We start from the raw sequence: 18,546 nt of genomic DNA on the forward strand, positions 1-18,546 counted from the left end.
ATTAAATGTTTCAGATTTTTGTTTCGGTTTTGTCCACTCACTCTAATGGATTTTATATGTTTTCCCCTGGGCCCTTCGTTTTCAAATGCCCAGATTTCAGATTTGCCGAGATCGCGTCCAGACTCTAGAGACTTTGGAATCAGCGCTTTCGTTTTTGTCCGTAGGTTATTACTTAACCTACCTTGTATGATATCGGCTTAGTTATTAGTGTTGCTCTGATAACCCTTTTTAATTTGATGGATGTTTTTGTTCGGATTGATGTTGTTTACGGGGGTTATGTTGGGATTTGAACTTTCCGAATGTAATATATATACTTGGATTGCAAATGTGGTATTGTGGGTTGAGTAGAAGTTAAAGTTTTAATCATGTCTAGGTTTGTGAACTTTTGGGTTGCCCATATTTAGGGGAGGTTCTGCCGAATTTTAGGTAGAATTTCGCTTAACGTGGGCCCCGCAAGCTCGTATCCAGGACTTCTGGGTGTTCTTGGGTCGGGTCCTGTCAGAACAGTCCACTTTCAATGCTTTGGCTGGCACCGCAACTGAGGTGATTGTTTGTTGGCCAATTCACCATGTAATTTGGTCTGTTTTCTATTTACTTAATCAATAATTTTTTTAATTTTGTGTAGAAAACTGAGTTGATTGAGATTAGATTGAGAAATTCGCATGCTTGCTGTTTTGATACTATGCAGGCATGATGCAAAAGCTAGCTATCTGGGCTACAATGGAGTCTGGTGAATCCTAGGTTGGTAGATGCAATGAAGCTATCATTCAAATTACCTCTCGATCAAGAGAACTTGGTATCATAGTGGAGGTAAATTTGCACTATTCTTCTTTTTAAGCCAAGTTATCCATTCATTGTCGAGCACTTCTCATTTCTTAGCACTGAGTCATTGTGTTTGCCCTGCAGTGCCACTGACCTCTACAAAACCGCTAAAAAAAGAACTTTCAGCGCGGTAGATGCGCCTCCAGTGATGAGTTCAAAGTGCAAGAGCGAGTAGCCAATATTCCAAGATTTGGGGAAGTGATCAGGAGCATGCCAAAAATATGAGGAGTTAATTGCAACACTTTCAAGAAAAACCAACAATCAATAATCTGGTTACTAGTATGTTGGATTTAGTACACAAGGATCTCTAGACTATTTTGAATTATTATTGATCGAACTATTTTGAATTGGTATTGATTATAAAGAATATTTTGGGTTAATATATTCTTATTTTGTTGGGTCATCTTTACTATCTATCAAATGCTACGTAAATGAATTTTCTTGTTATAGATTAGAGAATCAAGAACGACAAAAGTAAAATTCCTCGTCATTTGGTACCCTTAAGAATGGTTAGTTTTCTCAGTTAATTGAAAATACGGCGACTTTGGGTTGTCGCAACCAGTTGTCGCTTAATGTGTTTTCCTGATTGTTAAAAGCAATGAAATTACACAGTTGTCGCTTTTTCAATATGCAACGCAATTGGTTCTTCGATGAAATTATACGAGGCAAACAAGAAGTCTCGTATATAATTTTCTACAACAAATGCATATATGCCACATATTAATATATGCAACAAAAATGAAACCTCGCAGTTATTTTTTGCAACAAAAATAAATCTCGCACATAAATTTTTGATCAAACATACAAGCCTCGCAAATGGAATGTACAACGTAAACGAAACCTCGTATATTCGAAATTGTAACAAACATAAAGTCTCGCATATAGCATTCCGTAACACACTTATGTGTCTCGAAGATGTCATACACGAGGAATGAATTGCGTCGCTTATTGAAAATGTGACAAACATACAATCCCTGCATATGGAATATGCGACGTAAACGAAGCCTCATATAAAATAGTAACAAATATAAAGTCTCACATATAGTTTTTGGTAACACACTTATGTGTCTCAAAATTTGTGATATGCGAGGAACCAATTGCGTCACATATTGAAAAAGCGACAACTATGTAATTTCGTCGCTTTTGACAATCAGTAAAACAGATAAGGCGACAACCTGAAGTCGTCGCATTTTCAATTGCTGATGACATTTTCTCTTGTAGTGAGTATCCTTAATATAAAAATATAAACACTTCGAGATTCAAAATTTTCTTGGATAAATTGATAATTGTTCAAGTAAATCCAAAATATGTGTCTGACCCAAACTCTAGGTTACTTAACCTACTTGTAATAGGATTATGAATTAGAGATATTCTCAGATATCCGATTAATTTACGATTATCTTTCCTTGTACAACTCTGATTCTATGTCTTGTAATCCTCTATATAAAGAGGCCCCTATTATCAATGAAAGCACGACTCAATTCTCTCCCAATTTTAGTTTTCCTTAAACACGTTATCAGTATGATGTCCTAACCCTAAAACCTAATAGCCAAAACCCTAAATCCGAATACAAAACCTTGATACTTTTCTGCCTCCGCCACACAACTTAAAGCCCTCGACCCCAGGAATCCAGAACCTGCGGCAGAACCACTGGAACAGGCCGAAAACCTACCGAACCGGCCACCGGAAGCTCCAAATCATCTGCAGCAAATACTCCACCGGTTCACCACCTTCCGGACCTCCAATTTCTACAAAATTTCTCCACAAGAAGCTCCTCAAATCAACGATTCAGGAACAGGAAGAAATACCCCAAAAATCGGCCAAGAAGATATTGAACCGGCAGCTAAACCTTACTGCAGGAAAACCCGCAAAAAAGAGAAGAAAAGAAGAAAAAAAAATAGGGGAGAAGAAGCTTGGCCCAGAAAGAAAGAAGAAGTAGCCCAGTCCAAATAAGAAAAAGCCCAGAAGCCCACAAACCTGACTCGGCCCACAGAATCACTGGACCCACTGCCACGTCAGCCAACAACATCAGCGTCAGCTGCCACGTCAGAATAGGGACCCACTGCCACGTCAACCCCGGACCCACTACCACTTCAGCACTGGACCCCACTGCCATGTCAGCTCGGTCAGGTCACTGGTCAACTCCGGTCAACAGGTCAACGACCTCTGGCCACTTTTTCGACGACCGACAACTTTCCAGCCAGATTTCCTGCAACTTTTTCCGGCGACCTATTTTGAGGTATTTTTTACTAACAGTTCCCATTTTTGAGTTTTTATTCATTTTCACTTCTTTTTCTCGGGGACTTGCAAACTCCCTTCTTCTACCCCCCTTTCTTCATCATAGGGGAGACCTAATTAGGCCGAACTATGGGGGTTCGTGCTCACTCTAAGCTTAGAGCTTGTTGAGATCTCCAAACTTAGAGTTTGTAGAGAATTTATGATCGACGTAAGTCTAATCCATTACTTCTTGGAATTGAATTTCTTAGAAGCGATTACGCTCAGAAATTCCTAATTTCTTGGAGGTGACTATGCTTAGAAATTTTATATGTTTTCGTGGTAGCTTTTCCTCTCCGAAACTAACCATTTTTCTTGTTCTCTTTCAGGATGGGTAACCTGAACAAGTTGGACTTTGCTCCATTGGGAACAACTGGCTCTGAATATCACAGGTGGGTTTGTGATGTCCACCAGCATCTCAAGGCCAATGTAATCTTAGATATGATTCTCGAGCCTAGCCAGGACATGCTAACTGTTGAGCAAGCTCATGCTTTGGAAGCAAATAGAGCAGCCTTAGAGACAAATAAGGCGAAAACCATCATCCTAATAACTCATCATATGGATGATTTGCTCCAGTATGAGTGTATGAATGAAGAAGAGTACCCAGAAGGCTGTGGGTCTCACTTGAAGAAAGATTTGGCAACTTCCGTGACTCCCTGCTTCCTGACCTAGAAGTGAGATGGCATAGCTTCCGCTTCTGTGATTTCAAGTTAGTTCTCGACTACAACTCGGAAGCACTTTGCATTAAATGCTTAATGGAATTCTGTGGTAAAGATATCACAGATGCGATGTTGATTGAGAAGACTCTCTCTACCTTCTCCGTCTCTGCATTGATGGTTGCTAAGAACTATCGAATCGATGTTACTGCAGGACGGATCACAAGGTTTCATGAGATCATTAGAGCTATGAATGTCGCTGAAAAGCATGACAACATCCTTGTGAAGAACTATAATTTGAGATCCGTGGAAACAGAACATATTCCGGAATCCAATTATAGTCACGGCCCTAAGAGAGGGAGCCAAGAGCGAAACCCTAATCTTAGGGATACAACTGGACGTTTTGGTCCATATAATCGCTCTAGTTGGGAAGGTAATCACTAAAATAGGCGAGCACAGAATTGAAAAGGTCAACGTGGAAAAAGAGACTGGCTATGTTGGTGGTGCCACCAACACTAAGAGCCATCTAAATGACGCTTTCAAAACACTCAATCAATGGAGTCTGAGCACAGAGATGTATATTCTCGATGTGGAGTATCCGATCATTGGACACATATTTGTAGAGCTCGTGAAGAAATTTTCACTGCCTACAAAGCATATTGTGAAACAAGAGAAGCTCACTATGTGGAACAAGAAGATAAAGAAGATGATCTAGAGTGAAGGATTGAAGACTACAAATCTGGCTGGGATCAATAGATCGCAATTTCTTTTTAAGTCTTTATTTTTCCAAGAGATGTAATAGGCAATTGTCATATACTTTGTAATAAATGCCATCGGTTTAGTTTTTCTTCACATAGGCTCATCCAAAATAAGTATGATGTCTAGGAAGGTTTTGAGATAAGTGGTACTTAAGCGGACTTTGCTCCACCGACATCTCTCTACTCACCTGGTCATATTTATTTTGGAGTTACCGAAAGAAGTCAAACGACTACCTTTATTTTGCATTAGCTAGCATTTGGATTAGATTCTCCTAATGGTTAAGAGACAATGATGTACTCTGTTGGCTTATGAATAAAATTTCGAGTTCTTTTCATTATGACTCCATTTTGATTATGAGCATATTACTTTGTCACTACGATGGCTGGGCCATCAGTATTAATTCAAGGACATGGAATAGCTCAAGTTCCCCCTGCCAAATGGCACCTTGATTATTGTCACAGAAACTCTCTACTCTCCTAGGGCAAATTGCATCTATGAATAGCCAACGGATTCCATGTGAAAACGCATGTAGAGAAGGAAAATAAGTTCATTTCCAATACCTCTAATGATTGCGAATAAAGGCACATCTTAGAGAAGTTTGTGTGTCTCTCTAAGTGGACTCTATGTCACTATTCGAGCTATTAAATCCAATAAAGTCATGAGAGAAGATCTCTTGGATTTAGACACATATTGGCTTTGTCACGATAGGATATGTCATCCTGGTCCAGATATGATGATCCGTCTACTAAAGACCTCGCACGGACATCCATTCTCTCGAGCGAAACGAAGCATAAATCAAAAATTGATTCTTAGACTAAGTGTGACTGCCACCGCCGTCCACCACCAGCCTAGGGTTGGCACAGTCCCTATCCATGACGCCATGGATGGCGTCCATCATGGCGATGGCTCCCAGGTGATGCTGCAATCCCCAACTTTGCTTCAAATAGCGTTTCAGACGCTCAGGCCCAACCAAAATCCTCATTGGTTGCTTTTAAAGCCTCTCACTCGTTTTACAAAGCCTGTTCCTTAGGGAAATTAGGACTGAGATCATCTTATGCAAATGATATGAAAATACTCATTTTGTTCTTACATAGAATCCCTATGGATTCTATGGACTGATTCAACCAACTTGCGGACGTTTAAATATCTCATGATGTTGGTTGACACGCAAACACGTTGGTCACGTGTTGTACCATTGTCCAATTGTAATGCTGCTTCTGCTACACTCCTAACACATATCATATGACAATGGGCTCACTCCCCGAATCATCCTATTCAATCAATTGGATTTGACTATGCTAGAGAGTTTACATCGAAGACTTTCAATGGATATTGCAATGGGACTGATGTTGGACATCATATTCCCATGTACACACCAAATGGTCTTGCGGAAACGACTATGATGGTATTCAGGACATTGGTAATGCGCACCAATCTCCTTATATCAGCTTGGGGTGATGCAATGTCGCATGCAGCTATACTAATTCTTCTATGACCCACCGCCACTGAATCTTCCTATGCGTTACAGCTTGTGATTGGGTACAAGTATTGTACTTACACACATTTGAGTGACCCATTTATGTGCCAATTGCGCCGCCACAGCGCACTATGACAGGTCCTTACAAACGAATGGGCAACTACGTTGGATTTGAGACTCTGACAATCGTCCGCCACTTAATGCGCTTGCAAGGCGATCTCATTACCACTAGATTTGCAGGTTGTCACTTTGATGAGACAATTTTCCCTTCATTAGGAGGAGATAAGAACACGAATGTTCAGCATGAATGACAGGAATTATCGTGGTATGTCCCCACTATGTCTCTTCTCGATCCCTACTAAAGTGACGAGATCACACATATTTGCTGCAAACATAGATGGACGTCCCTACGAGAGGACATAGCGCCACCCTACACGGAGGTAGGTATGGCGCCAGCGCCAAAGAAAGTGGCACTCCGGCGTTACAAGACATGGCCCCAGCTAGGATGCTTGGAAGGCCCGTGGGTTCGAATGATACTTTGGCACATTTCAATCCTTTGATCATCAAGAATCAAAATCCGTCTCATGAGAATCTTCCAGATTATGGTTATCGTTGGGGGACGCCTCAACGTCAAAACCTATTCCTGAGAATATAAAGCTCTATCATGTACATGTACATGAGACGTGGGATAGAAACTCTATCATAATTGATGATGTAATTGCGCATTTCGTTGCACATGAGTTCGTTGAGTCCGATGATATCGAACCACGCTCCGTTGATGAATGAATGCCAACGTAGAGAAATTTGGCTTAAATGGAAAGATGCGATCCAGGTTAAGTTAGATTCTCTAACGAAGATGAAGGTTTTTGAGTCGATGATGCCAACACCTCTTGACATAAAACCTGTTGCTAATGGGTCTTCGTTAGAAAGCGTGATGAGAAAAAGAGATGGTAATCTCGCCTTATGGCTCAAGACTTCTCACAAAACGCCCTGCAATCGACTACGATGAGACATATTCTCTCGTAATGGATGTCATTGCACTCCACTACCTTGTCAGTTTGGTAGTTTCCGAATAACTGAACATACATCTTATAAATGTAGTCACTACATATCTCTATGGGGATCTAGATACGGAATATACATAAGTTCATGGTGAACTTCATTTACCCAAGTCAAGTGGCTCTAGACCACGGAGCGCGTTTACAATAAGGTTGAAACGCTCACTAAAGTGACTACTTGATTAGGAAGGGATATGCCTACGCGTTTCCATAACAAGTTTCGGATTCTATCGCTGTTCATGTTGGACATGATCTTCATTAGAAGCCCTTAAAGAGTTAAGGGAAATCGCTGAACACTTGAAATCCGAGTTTGAGATGAAGGATTTTAGGAGAACACGATTATATCTCGGTTTGAAACTTGAGCATCGTGTTGATAGATGCTTAGGCATTTTGACAAGGTCAAGCCTTCTAGCATCCCCATGATTGTCCGTAGTCTTGATCATGAAAAGGATCTTCTTCGTTCAAAGGATGATGACGAAGATGTGCTAGAGACAGAAGTGTCTTACTTAAGTACAATAGGCATATTATGGTACTTAGCTCAATGCACAAGACCAGACATCTCATTTGCAGTAAACTTGTTAGCTAAGGTATTGCACTACGCTAACGCGACACCATTGAATTGGTGTAAAAGATATCTTTCGGTACTTGACATGTACGATTGAAATGGGCTTGTTCTATCTATACAGAGAGAGGATGGATTTAGACTCATCACACACCAGGAACGCCGCCAACAGTGGCCTGCGTCCACTATGCCCATCCCAAAATGACATGTGTTTTGGAAGGTTTTGCTGATATTGGGTATCTCTCTGACCCTAGTCGTATATCTTCGAATAATGCAGAGATTATTGCTCTTCACGAAGTGGTTCATGAATGTATATGGATTGGATCCATAGTTACGCATGTTCGAACAATTGTGGTTTGAAGTCTACCACAGATGAGCCTACGAGCGTATTGGATAATGCTGCTTGTTTTGAACAAATGAAACAAGGCTACATCAAAAGCGACAACACCAAGCATAATCAGCAACAACAGACTCTTCTCAAGATCAAAGCGAACTAGGTTCAATCTGAGGACAGTATGGCAGACTTGCTCACTAAGTCATTGCCTAAATTTCACTTTCGAGAAACATGTTGGTAGCATCGTTTGTGGAAGTTATTCGAACTCCCACGACCGTAGTCATCAGGGGGAGATGCAGACATCAGTGGGAGATGTCTACATGTATGGTCTCGAAACGTGAAGGGTGTATTGTGCTCTTTTTCCCCTTTGACCGAGGTTATTTTTGCATCACATTTGGGCGACACAAGGGGGGTGTTCAAGTAAATCCAGAATATGTGTCTAGCCCAAACTTTAGGTTACTTGACCTAGTTGTAATAGGGTTATGAATTAGAGATATTCTCGGAGATATTCATAAATATCTGATTAATTGTACGATTATCTTTCCTTGTATAACTCTGATTCTATGTCTTGTAATCTTCTATATAAAGAGGCCCCTATTATCAATGAAAACACGACTCAATTCTCTCCCAATTTCAGTTTTCCTTAAACAATAATAATAATCTTTAAAAGTGAATCCCATGGGGTGTGGGAGGATCCACTTCCCTCCCCCCCCCCCCCTTCATGCAGGAAAGTTGTTCATTTCTTTGAGCGTGTCAAACACAGGAAATGATAAAGTTTCCATTTTGAAACTTTCCATTCCACAAACCAAACGAGGCCTAAGACTAATAGGGGCAGTGACCCCCAGTGAACTGAGGCTTTATTTTTATTCTATTTTGGTGTTTGCCCCAAGACCTACATGCCGAACAACACTCATCTTCATTCTGCAGTTTCGACTCTTACTCTTAATGAAGTGTAAATACATCATTGTCTACAAGTTCAATCTTCACCTTTCAACTCCAAAAGTCTATAAACTTATAAAATTGGTCAATATTCTTAGTTTCATACTTAGTGATTGGACTTGTTGTTATGTGAGTTGTTAATTAGCTATTATTCTTATATTTCTAATTAATTCATAGCGAAAGTGAATTCTTGAATTCACGACCGATTAGGCTTTTTCTTTCTTTCTTTCCAGCAGTACCACATATGATTGAATTACTAACTATTAGGATTCTAATGTTCTTCTAATTTGTTTTTTCAGTTCCTTATTGTGCTAAAAGATTGAATTACTAATGAATTTTCTTTTATAGTGCATGGAATTTGAAGATATCTATAGATTCGTAATTTATTTAGGCTCAACTCTTGTTTTTCTATGAGTATTTATTTATTTATTTATTTTGCTTATAACTGATTTCGTGGAAAATGCATTATTGAAAATCTTTATTTTTAAATGCTAGGAAATGTACTAATTGAAGCCTTGTTTCATTCATTAAAATTTTATTTTATAGTCGTCCCATCTTTTTTCGCTCCCAAGGATATAAAATCATGCGTTCACAACGGTTGATACAACACATGTACTAGTTTCTCTCACCGTGCATGAGGCAGCTAGGATTGCATTTTGAAGCCATACAAATTTGGGCACACCAATCTCTTACTGGGGTAAGTGGGTTCATATTAACTCAAATTTGGGCATTTGGTCAATATCCTAAAATAAAAGCTGTAATTTCAACAGTGACGTCGTCGTTCCATTACTGCGTTTAGAGTTGATGGAGTAAAATCTAAGTTGAGAGCATATTATCACAGGGCATAAGGTAGCAATTAATTAGAATAATTTTTCGGTTGTTGAGGACCTGAGGATCTGAGCTGCCGTATTTACTCCACCATCTAATCTTTGGGAATTTTCGTTGCTGCAACCAAAAGATTCATCAAATTTTTCATAGCGGGAATCATGTATTAATTACGTATTACTAGCTCGAAGCTGAGATCAATAAGCCATCATACCAGCAGGTAGCAGTTAATAGTTTTACCCAGAAAGAGAAATGCAGAACCAATTGAAACGCAGATAAGTAATATAAAGCTGTGGTGTGCTGATAATTTGATAGAATTACATTGTCCGACAAAACCCCAAAACAAGAAGAAGTGAATGATCGTAGGACCTGATAGACCTGGTATGGTACCAGAAGTCCTCGTAAATTGTCTAATTTACTATATACGAAAGTTGAGTTTTACTGTGCTGTGCTACTGTTCCTAAGGCAACAGTAAGGAAGAGTTCGTGGGGCTTAGGAACAGTCAGGAACAATTTGTGGGGTGGAAAAGACCGTTCTGCCCTCATTTGGGATTTTTTTTTTTGTTCTGCTGTGTATTGATCAGATTCTCCTCTCTTCTAGAGCCGGCTACTCTAATCCCTCACACCCGAGTCAAAATCCACCTCAAAACCCAAAAATCACTACATAAAAGAGCAACAGAGAAAGAGAGTTGTGAGCAGCAAGAACAGTGTTGACGACCATAGATTTCAAAACAGAGCTGACCCAGAAGCTGGTTTTCTCAGACGAGCACAAAGCCACCATCTTTGCTTATATCTTTGTTTAATTGATCAGTTGAAAATTGTGTCTGTTCTAATAGGGTTCTATCTTCAGGCCACAAATAGAAGAGCCCTAGTTATGTCTTAAGTAGCAGCAGCTACCCTTTGCCGGTATGTACATACTGATTTCTAAAGTTGCAGTACTGTGTAGGCAAGAAACTTGATGATGGTTTAACCATGACAACATATATTTCGGCGAATCACTCATCTCTAAAAGTCATATTTTAATTTTAATTTTGATTTACCGTGGGGACAATTAGGCCGATGAATAGTTTGTCGGAAATTAGTTTAATTTTTAGTTTAAACATGAGAACACGTTTTCCATAAAAATAAAAATAAAATAAAATAAAACACTTCACAAGTCACTTTTACCTTTTCTCCCTTCCTGTGACCACTGATGTACAGTGTCCTCAGATAATAAACTCTTACGTAAAATCTCTCCCATGACATACAAACTGGGTTATGAGCTTATTAAAAAAGAAGAAAGAACCTTCACAAGTCACTGTCTCACCTTTTTATCCCTTCCTGTGACCACTAATGTACAGTGTCGTCAGATAATAAACTCTACCATAAAATCTCTCCCATGGCCATTGGTCATCATTTCATCATTTGGATGAAAGAATGATGAGGACCTGAATCAAAGTGCCATGAAGAGAGAAGAAGCAAAGAAAACTCATTTAATATAGTGCTGAACCTTTACAATTTTACCATATGAAGAAAAAGACAAGGAGGAGGAGGTATAATACAGGCATTACTTGATATACTCAAAATTCTACACTTTCCAGGTTAAACAGACAATATGAATTACAATGTCAGTTCAAATTACAGGACAGAAAACTATGATACAACTCCAAAGAATTAAGTCACAGTGGCAAAGAATGGGGTTCTTATATGTAAAGCATCATGTGTCACTTCTTTCAGCAGTTAGATGGTCTCTTTCATGTTCTTCCATTACTGAGGATCGATTTGAAATGTTGATTAGGCCAGTAATGTTACACAGAAATTACTCCAGAATAGCTTTGTGTGAGAAGTAGAGAAAATAGTTTACTCTTTTTATCAATGCCACAAGCACCACTCCCAAACGTGGGTGGAGTAAAAGATGTTGGGGGAGATCGCCTTTACAGTTTCCTTTATACATTGGATCATGAATCGTGTGATTCCCGGACCATCAAAATAACACGCTGTTTACCAATATCCGTACGCAGGTTGTCTCCCTTAAATCCAATCTGAAGTCAATAGACATATGTAAGATACCTCTAGACAAGGCTGGGAATACAAGGGTAGCAAAGGTAACCTTTCCTAATCTCAATAGGAACAATTCCTAAATCATTTACCTCAACAGCACCGTCTGGAGGGAACCACCTCAAAAGTACACCAAGATGCACTAAACCAGGGATTAGCTTGAATAGAAAAGGAGTGGTCACCTGCAAAAGAATTTCAGGAAATGTTTCAGTTAGGAAATGTTCAAGGCTGGCCGGGTACATACACAGACCACAGAATGAAGATTATATCCTACCAGACTAAGTGCTGTGGTTCCAAGCAGCAGCAGATATAATTTCCCCTGAAAACAGTCAAAGTTTCAGCACAACCAACTCATAAATATCTTACATATATGCTACAAGGTAGATGTTTAAGAGATTTAGAGGTACTGTGGCCATAAGTTATTTAGGAGGACATCAATTATTGCGGAAACTCCAATGGTAGCACTAACCTCGACTAGATGGAGATTAGAGGCACGACTTAAAAGAACAAAAGCAAATTCGCCTATCTGTGCTAGAGATATTCCAACCTATACAAATACACAATCCAACACCTGTCAATAACTGAATTACTAGAAAGAAGCAATATCAATGCAACTGGAAATCCAACTTACTAGGAATGATGTTTTGTTGTTGTATCCGAATCCCTTGACAACCATGGTTATAATAATTGTTTTTATGATGATAACTAAGATGACAGACGCGAGTAATATATCAACATGATTCCAGAGAAACTGAACATGAATCAGCATCCCAATGCTGGCAAGAAAAAGGGCAGCAAAAAGGTTGCGAATGGGTTCAATCTGCAAAATTAAAAGGCTTGAGCACTCTCAACTTTGTGAGAAAGAATCTATCATGCATAGAAGAATGAGAAAAGTGATTGATGTAATGATTATGATACTGTAGATTGAATAACATGCGATGCTAGAATTAATTATATTTATCTCATAAATCATAAAAGCGAATGGAACCAATGTTTAATATTGTTCTAGTATCTTTTTGGACATTCTAGTGCGTACTTAATAACCGCTTGTCTGGTTGACAAATCCCACCAACAGAATCAAGTAAAAACCACCAAACTTTCAGTGATTACACTTGTAGAAAACTGCACTCTCCCTACCTAAAGGCCTATTGCAGAAGATATCCAATATAAGTAAAGAATGATAAAACTCTTCTGCTATTCATGATTAGTTGCATGCATGTTTCTTGAGCTACAGGAAGAAGGCAAATAATATCATCTGCAATTCTGCATGAATATATACAGAGCCTTACTTGTTCTAGTGTATGTTGAGCAAGATCAGTTGTTGATATCATAACTCCTGCGGCAAAGGAACCCAGTTCCAGACTTAATCCCAGCTTGTCACTACACTGAAATTTTAAAAACATTCAGGACTAGCATCTGACATGCATGTCTGCAAGTTGTATCTTACGTCATTTTTGACTAAGTGATGGGATGCACGAGGACATGACTCTATTAACCAAATGCTGGAGATCTATTAATAGTGCAATGGACAGAATCAAGTTTGATGACGCACCGGGATAACAAGATATACAGGGTAATATTGAAGAACTTTCGCGAACAAGTTTAATTTAGCAGCGGTGATCGATGCATATAGTTCTTTTTTATACATGATGGAGGAAAATTAGAATCCTGCTCAAGCAGAGGAATAATGCCAGATACTATGTGAGGGAAAACATACCCAGGCTACAAGCAAGCAGAATGCGACTGATGCCAACTGGTAGAGTTCATTGGTCTGCATATACAAATTTAAATTAGAGTCATAACCAAACTAACAAATTTAGCTTGCCGACATCCAGCAAGCCTCTAGAACAGAGAAAAGAGAATGCTACCTGTGAAGATAAGCTTATCATCAGTTTAAGTAACCAGGGAACACAAGTACGAGATGATATAGAAAGAACAGCCAAAAATGTAATCAACATCACCATCCTGGATAAATGAAGAAATAAGATGTCAAAAACTTATGGTCACCAATTTCGTCATTTTATAGAGAAAAACAGGAAACTTTGCAAATATCCTAGCTCTACAAGAATTTGGTTACTATCCACTTTTTTTATATGGTGAAATAAATATTCACACAAAAAAAAAGAAGAGGACCAACTCCTATATGAGAAAACATAATGGGAGATGAAACAATAATGTTCATTTTGTGCCTCAGGAGATTTCAACGTCAAGGTAAGATACCGCAGAGGGTATTTTGTAACAAATAGAATACCACTCATATGAGATAAATATATAACCTTGAGTTTCAATACTATTACATGAGGATGAGGAGTAAAGACAAGTTGGGAAGACAGACACACAAACAACTCACAGCTTAGCCATAGACATTACTCCTTGAAAGATGCCAGAAGTCCCTCCCAGAACAGGAAGCAAAGCAAACAGCAAACCCACAGCACAATCCTGCAAAGCAAAATCTTGTCAAGGCACAATTAGAAGAGTGATAAGTGAGTGCTAAAAAGCAGTAACCCAGTACTCAGAGTCCACAGAAAGAATATGTAAAACCAACATACCTGCAGAATAAGGGTGCCAATGGTGACTTGACCGTGAAGCGCATTAGTGGAGTTTTTTTCCATCAAAAATTTTAACACCTGGAGCCAAAAAAGGAGGGGGGGGGGGGGGGGGGGGGGGTGGGGAGGGAGGGAAGCCTTAGCATGAAAACAATATGCATCCAAAAAATAAAGTGTGAATGTGGGTGTGCAAATCTTTGTGGATGTAGACATGGCATGAAGCAGGTTTGTGTTAGTTTACCACTGCTGTTGAAGACATAGAAAGGAACACGCCAACGAATACCCCCTCAGAAATTTTACCACCACATAACTGCAAACAGCATCCAATCAGAACTGCAGCATTGAGAATGAGAAACATTGTATAACAGTCTACATTAGCAAAAGCTATGGCTTCACAGTCAATGTCAAGAATAGTTATCAGAAGCAGACCAGTCCAACAACCGAACATAGAAAACCAAAATAACAATGAGCGGTAGGATACAACTAGAAAGACTGGATGTCAAGATGCAAGAGCAGAATAGAGGCCTCTACCAGTCAACTTCATGTGCTATCATTCCACGACAACTGGCAACTTCAGTTAAAGCCTATACTAGTTACAAATGAACAATAGGATATGACATAGAAAGGCTAAGAATGTAAAGATGCAAGCAGAATAGAGGCCTATACTAGTCCAATTTCATGTGGAAGTTCCACCACTACCAGCAACTTCAATTAAGGCCTATATGGTAAAGGGTGTCTTGGGATGGTGTATGTCCTCTCCACAATATTGCACCTCTCACCCTCCACAACAGAAGAATAGCTAATGGTACTCCACCCTATTAGTTTTAAGGACTCAAATGCTAAATCCTAGTGTGATATGTTATAACTGTCACTCAGTATAAACCCGAGCAGAGTCAAAATAGTTGGAGGAATAAAGAACTAAGAAGTATTAATCTACAGCACCATTATAAGAGGAAAACAACACGAGCCAAATTAAGCTAGAGTGAATAGAATATATGCTGTATAATGTAAGAGTGCATACTCATTATAAAGGGCATCCCATCAATTTTTTTACTCAATTCTTTTCCATAACTATGCCAGGCCTTATTTAGCTTGTACTTTTATAATTTTATCTATTCCTCTAATTTCAAATGGAATTTGCAATGGCCAAAACTTCAGGTGAATGAAGGTTGGAAATGTAAAATAATCTTAAGCAAGCACAAACTTTAAGGGTAGTTCTGTAAAGCATTAGTAGACATACTGAGGCTGTAATACCACACAGGCACATAAATAGGAAAATTTGCAGCAGGCCTCCCGGAACAGCAACTGCTCGAACAACTCGAAGCTAAAATTGAGATGCATCAATTTGACTAATTGTACTGGTAATAAGAACATGAAAACTGGGGAGAGAGAGAGAGAGATGATCTACCTTTGTTGTGGAGAACTCTAAGCCCAAAGCAAAAAGAAGAAAGATCACCCCAAACTGAGCTACAGTTTCAACCTGCATCCATAAAAATGGATAAGACACATGAAGCTATTTTAAATAAGAGGTATATGTTAACGAACTAAATTCTAGAAAGAATGAAACAATTTCAATCTCTACATATAAAATAGTCCCAGTTAGTGTTTCTTACATGAGGCATATTGCCAAGAACATTTTATTCTTCTACAAGACAACCGACTTATAGTGTCCGAGCCTCTGAAAAAGTGCTAGTATTATCTTAAATGAGTATTAGAAATGTTTCTTTCTTTCAATAAGTGAATATGAAATCCAATATGAATTGGCTGTTAGTATTTCTTGCTTTCCATAATTATCACTCACTTCTATAAATCAATTGACCAAAACAGTTACGCATTCAACATCATAACATGGAAACCACTGTATAAAAGAATATAGCACGCTACACAGATAAAGAAGTTTCTGGATAGCAAATTTGTATGTTAAACATACTTGAACCATTTCACTGACGAAGTTGAACCCTCCAGGTCCAATAACAGATCCAGCTAGCAAATATCCAGAGATAACCTGCAGAGGTATAAATCAAAGTAAGACAATAAAAACACAATAAAAAACACTAAGTATGATAGTCACATTTATATAGATATTCTATTATAAGTTTACAAATGTATGTCTATTTATGTATGTACAGTACAGACCGGTTGTCCAGCACAAGCAAAAGCAATGCCACCACAGGTTGCAGATACAATAACCACGACGAGATCTGATATCAGTCTACAATCCAACAAGCAGAAGTATTCAAATCAGCTTTTCTAATGAATGACAATGAACTTAATGAAACTGTAACAAAACATTAAATTTACCTCAGGTCTAGCTGCAGCACTGGATATTTTGATTTAAAGTTTGATATTATAAAGACATTGTCCTGAAAATATAAATATAAAATAGTAACTTCACTTATAACCATGGTGACAAGTACCTGCAGTAGTTATATTTTCAACAAGGCAATCTTACCTTGCGATCTATGAGTGTTGGGGTCTCTTCTGCTCCATTATCATTATCCAGATTAAAAACATCATGTAGTTGAAACGACCTATTTAAGCTACAAAAAGATTTTAATCCAACTAACGATTTAGATAAACAAAGACGGGAACTATAAAGTGAACTGCATTACTCTAATGGGCATATTCAAGCAATCAGAAACTACATGAAAGATGTACAGAAAATAAATGAGAAGAAGCATATACTTTTCCTCTTTTGTCTCATTTTTCTTCGACTTAACTCTGGCAACTGTTTCCAGTGTTGCCTGTTCCAGACAAAAAGGAAGGGAGTATAGATTCATTTAGCAAACACTCGAGCTGAAAGAGATTCTTCAATCGATACGAAATATGGAAAAAATAATGAGCTTAGGAAGAATTACAATCATATCAAATTTGAAAATGAATCAAGCATATATACCAATGAAAGGCAAAATAGATTATACTATATAGGGTCTAGTAAAAGATCTTGCCATATAAATTCTCGAACTTTGCGAATAAAACTAAATCAGGGTAAATCAGATCTCCATTTTATGACTCTTTACTGTCGTAAACCACTATAAATGTAAAAATAAAACTAGTTTTAGCACCAACCTGTTGGCCGGCGACGCTGTTGTTAAAACTCCCAGGATCAGTAGCTGCAAGCAAAGCAAATCAATACAATCATACATTACGACCTAGAAGAAGTATTATTACGACTATAATTGCATTTGACAACTAAACATTGATCTGTTCCAAACGGAATTGAAATTTTCTTGTGTTTGTTTAGTTCAACTCAAACCCTGAGCGCAGAGAAAGAGAGAAGGTTGGGATCTAGGTGACCTTGATTCTGATCGTTCTCCTTGAACTCGTTCTCGAGGGCCTTGTCGATCATGTCAGCGAAGCTGCCTTCCTTGGGCTTGGACAGCGAGACATTGGACTCGGTGGCGTTGAGGTTGAGGAGGAGGGGATCTGAGTCGTCGGCGAGAGGGTCGGCGACTGCGAGCGAGAGTGAGAGAAGCAAATCGGAGCTGAGAAGCAGCAGAGTTGAGATCAGAATCGCGAAACGGCTTCTTCTCAACATTTCAGGAGTCCGCCGCGAGATTAAGCGGTGAAAATTGCGACGGACGGTGACGCTCGCGGAGTGCCGAATCGTAGGTTTGGTGGAGGGAGTGGAGGAGAAGAAGAAGAAGAAGAGGAGGAGCAGTGGAGGGGAGTAACCAGAGTCAGGGGTACTGCGGTCAACTTGGAGTCATACACAGGCGTAAATCTTAGAAATTCAACAAATACAAAAACAAATGGTTTATGTGGGATTCCGTCGGAAGTCGGTGGGAACGGTTAACGTGTATAATACCGGCGGGAAAGATTAGCATTTATCGTTAAGGCTTGGACTGGAACCTGTTATGCTTTAGGCGTGTTGCCAATATCACTAAAATTATGATAAATACCACTTGGATTTGGTACATGAGCAATACAAGCTTGGCAAATTGAATAGGTTATTTTATGTTCGGATTAACATAAGACAAAATTCCCACAATAAATTATTGTTTTTCAAATTGCACTTTTCAATTTGTGATCATTTTTCATACTACTTATTTGTTCATAAAATCTAAAATTTATAGTCATAAATATGAAAAATAACACCTCATCTTGATTGATTAATTAATTAGTTTTGTGTTGGTCACATAGCAAGAGACCATTTGCGAGAAATTAGTAGTAAAGCTTACATGAATTATGTCAATGTACTTGCACTCTGATAAAAGTTTGATATGTAAAGAAAAGAGAGAAAAACAAAGAACAAAAA

The 18,546-nt window shown here is 38.7% G+C and overlaps 1 protein-coding gene and 1 long non-coding RNA gene across 4 annotated transcripts; one reads left to right on the forward strand and one right to left on the reverse strand.

The window, feature by feature from the left end:
* Nucleotides 1–335: 335 nt before the first annotated feature.
* Nucleotides 336–1,141, forward strand: LOC121049851. The gene is made up of 3 exons (XR_005801454.1): nt 336–543; nt 689–810; nt 907–1,141. It is a non-coding gene; the product is annotated as an uncharacterized LOC121049851 (long non-coding RNA).
* Nucleotides 1,142–11,212: 10,071 nt separating this feature from the next.
* LOC112173141 (K(+) efflux antiporter 6) lies at nt 11,213–18,171 on the reverse strand. 3 transcript variants are annotated; one of them, XM_024310709.2, is made up of 20 exons: nt 17,586–18,171; nt 17,358–17,401; nt 16,974–17,032; nt 16,741–16,819; nt 16,590–16,651; nt 16,425–16,500; nt 16,219–16,293; nt 15,697–15,768; nt 15,529–15,612; nt 14,530–14,598; nt 14,292–14,369; nt 14,093–14,181; nt 13,611–13,707; nt 13,460–13,513; nt 13,032–13,127; nt 12,374–12,562; nt 12,212–12,289; nt 12,017–12,061; nt 11,835–11,924; nt 11,213–11,726 (listed from the first exon to the last, which is right to left on the reverse strand). In XM_024310709.2, the coding sequence occupies exons 1-20, from the start codon at nt 17,824–17,826 to the stop codon at nt 11,643–11,645; spliced, it is 1,761 nt and encodes a 586-aa protein (XP_024166477.1). In that variant the 5' UTR covers nt 17,827–18,171; the 3' UTR covers nt 11,213–11,642. The 3 variants fall into 3 exon arrangements, with proteins under 3 accessions (XP_024166477.1, XP_024166476.1, XP_024166478.1); XM_024310708.2 differs by having other exon boundaries at nt 16,741–16,828; nt 17,586–18,170; XM_024310710.2 differs by lacking the exon at nt 15,529–15,612 and having other exon boundaries at nt 16,741–16,828.
* Nucleotides 18,172–18,546: the final 375 nt, after the last annotated feature.

This window comes from Rosa chinensis, chromosome 6 (assembly GCF_002994745.2).
Source record: "Rosa chinensis cultivar Old Blush chromosome 6, RchiOBHm-V2, whole genome shotgun sequence".
Lineage (NCBI taxonomy): Eukaryota > Viridiplantae > Streptophyta > Magnoliopsida > Rosales > Rosaceae > Rosa > Rosa chinensis.

Coding starts and splice junctions, on each gene's coding strand:
- LOC112173141 (XM_024310708.2), bottom strand. CDS start 17,826: ATGTTGAGAAGAAGCCGTTTCGCGATTCTGATCTCAACTCTGCTGCTT. Junction 16,829..16,973: donor AATGAGACAAAAGAGGAAAA/GTATATGCTTCT, acceptor ATCTTTTTGTAG/CTTAAATAGGTCGTTTCAAC. Junction 16,294..16,424: donor TTGCTTGTGCTGGACAACCG/GTCTGTACTGTA, acceptor ATACCTCTGCAG/GTTATCTCTGGATATTTGCT.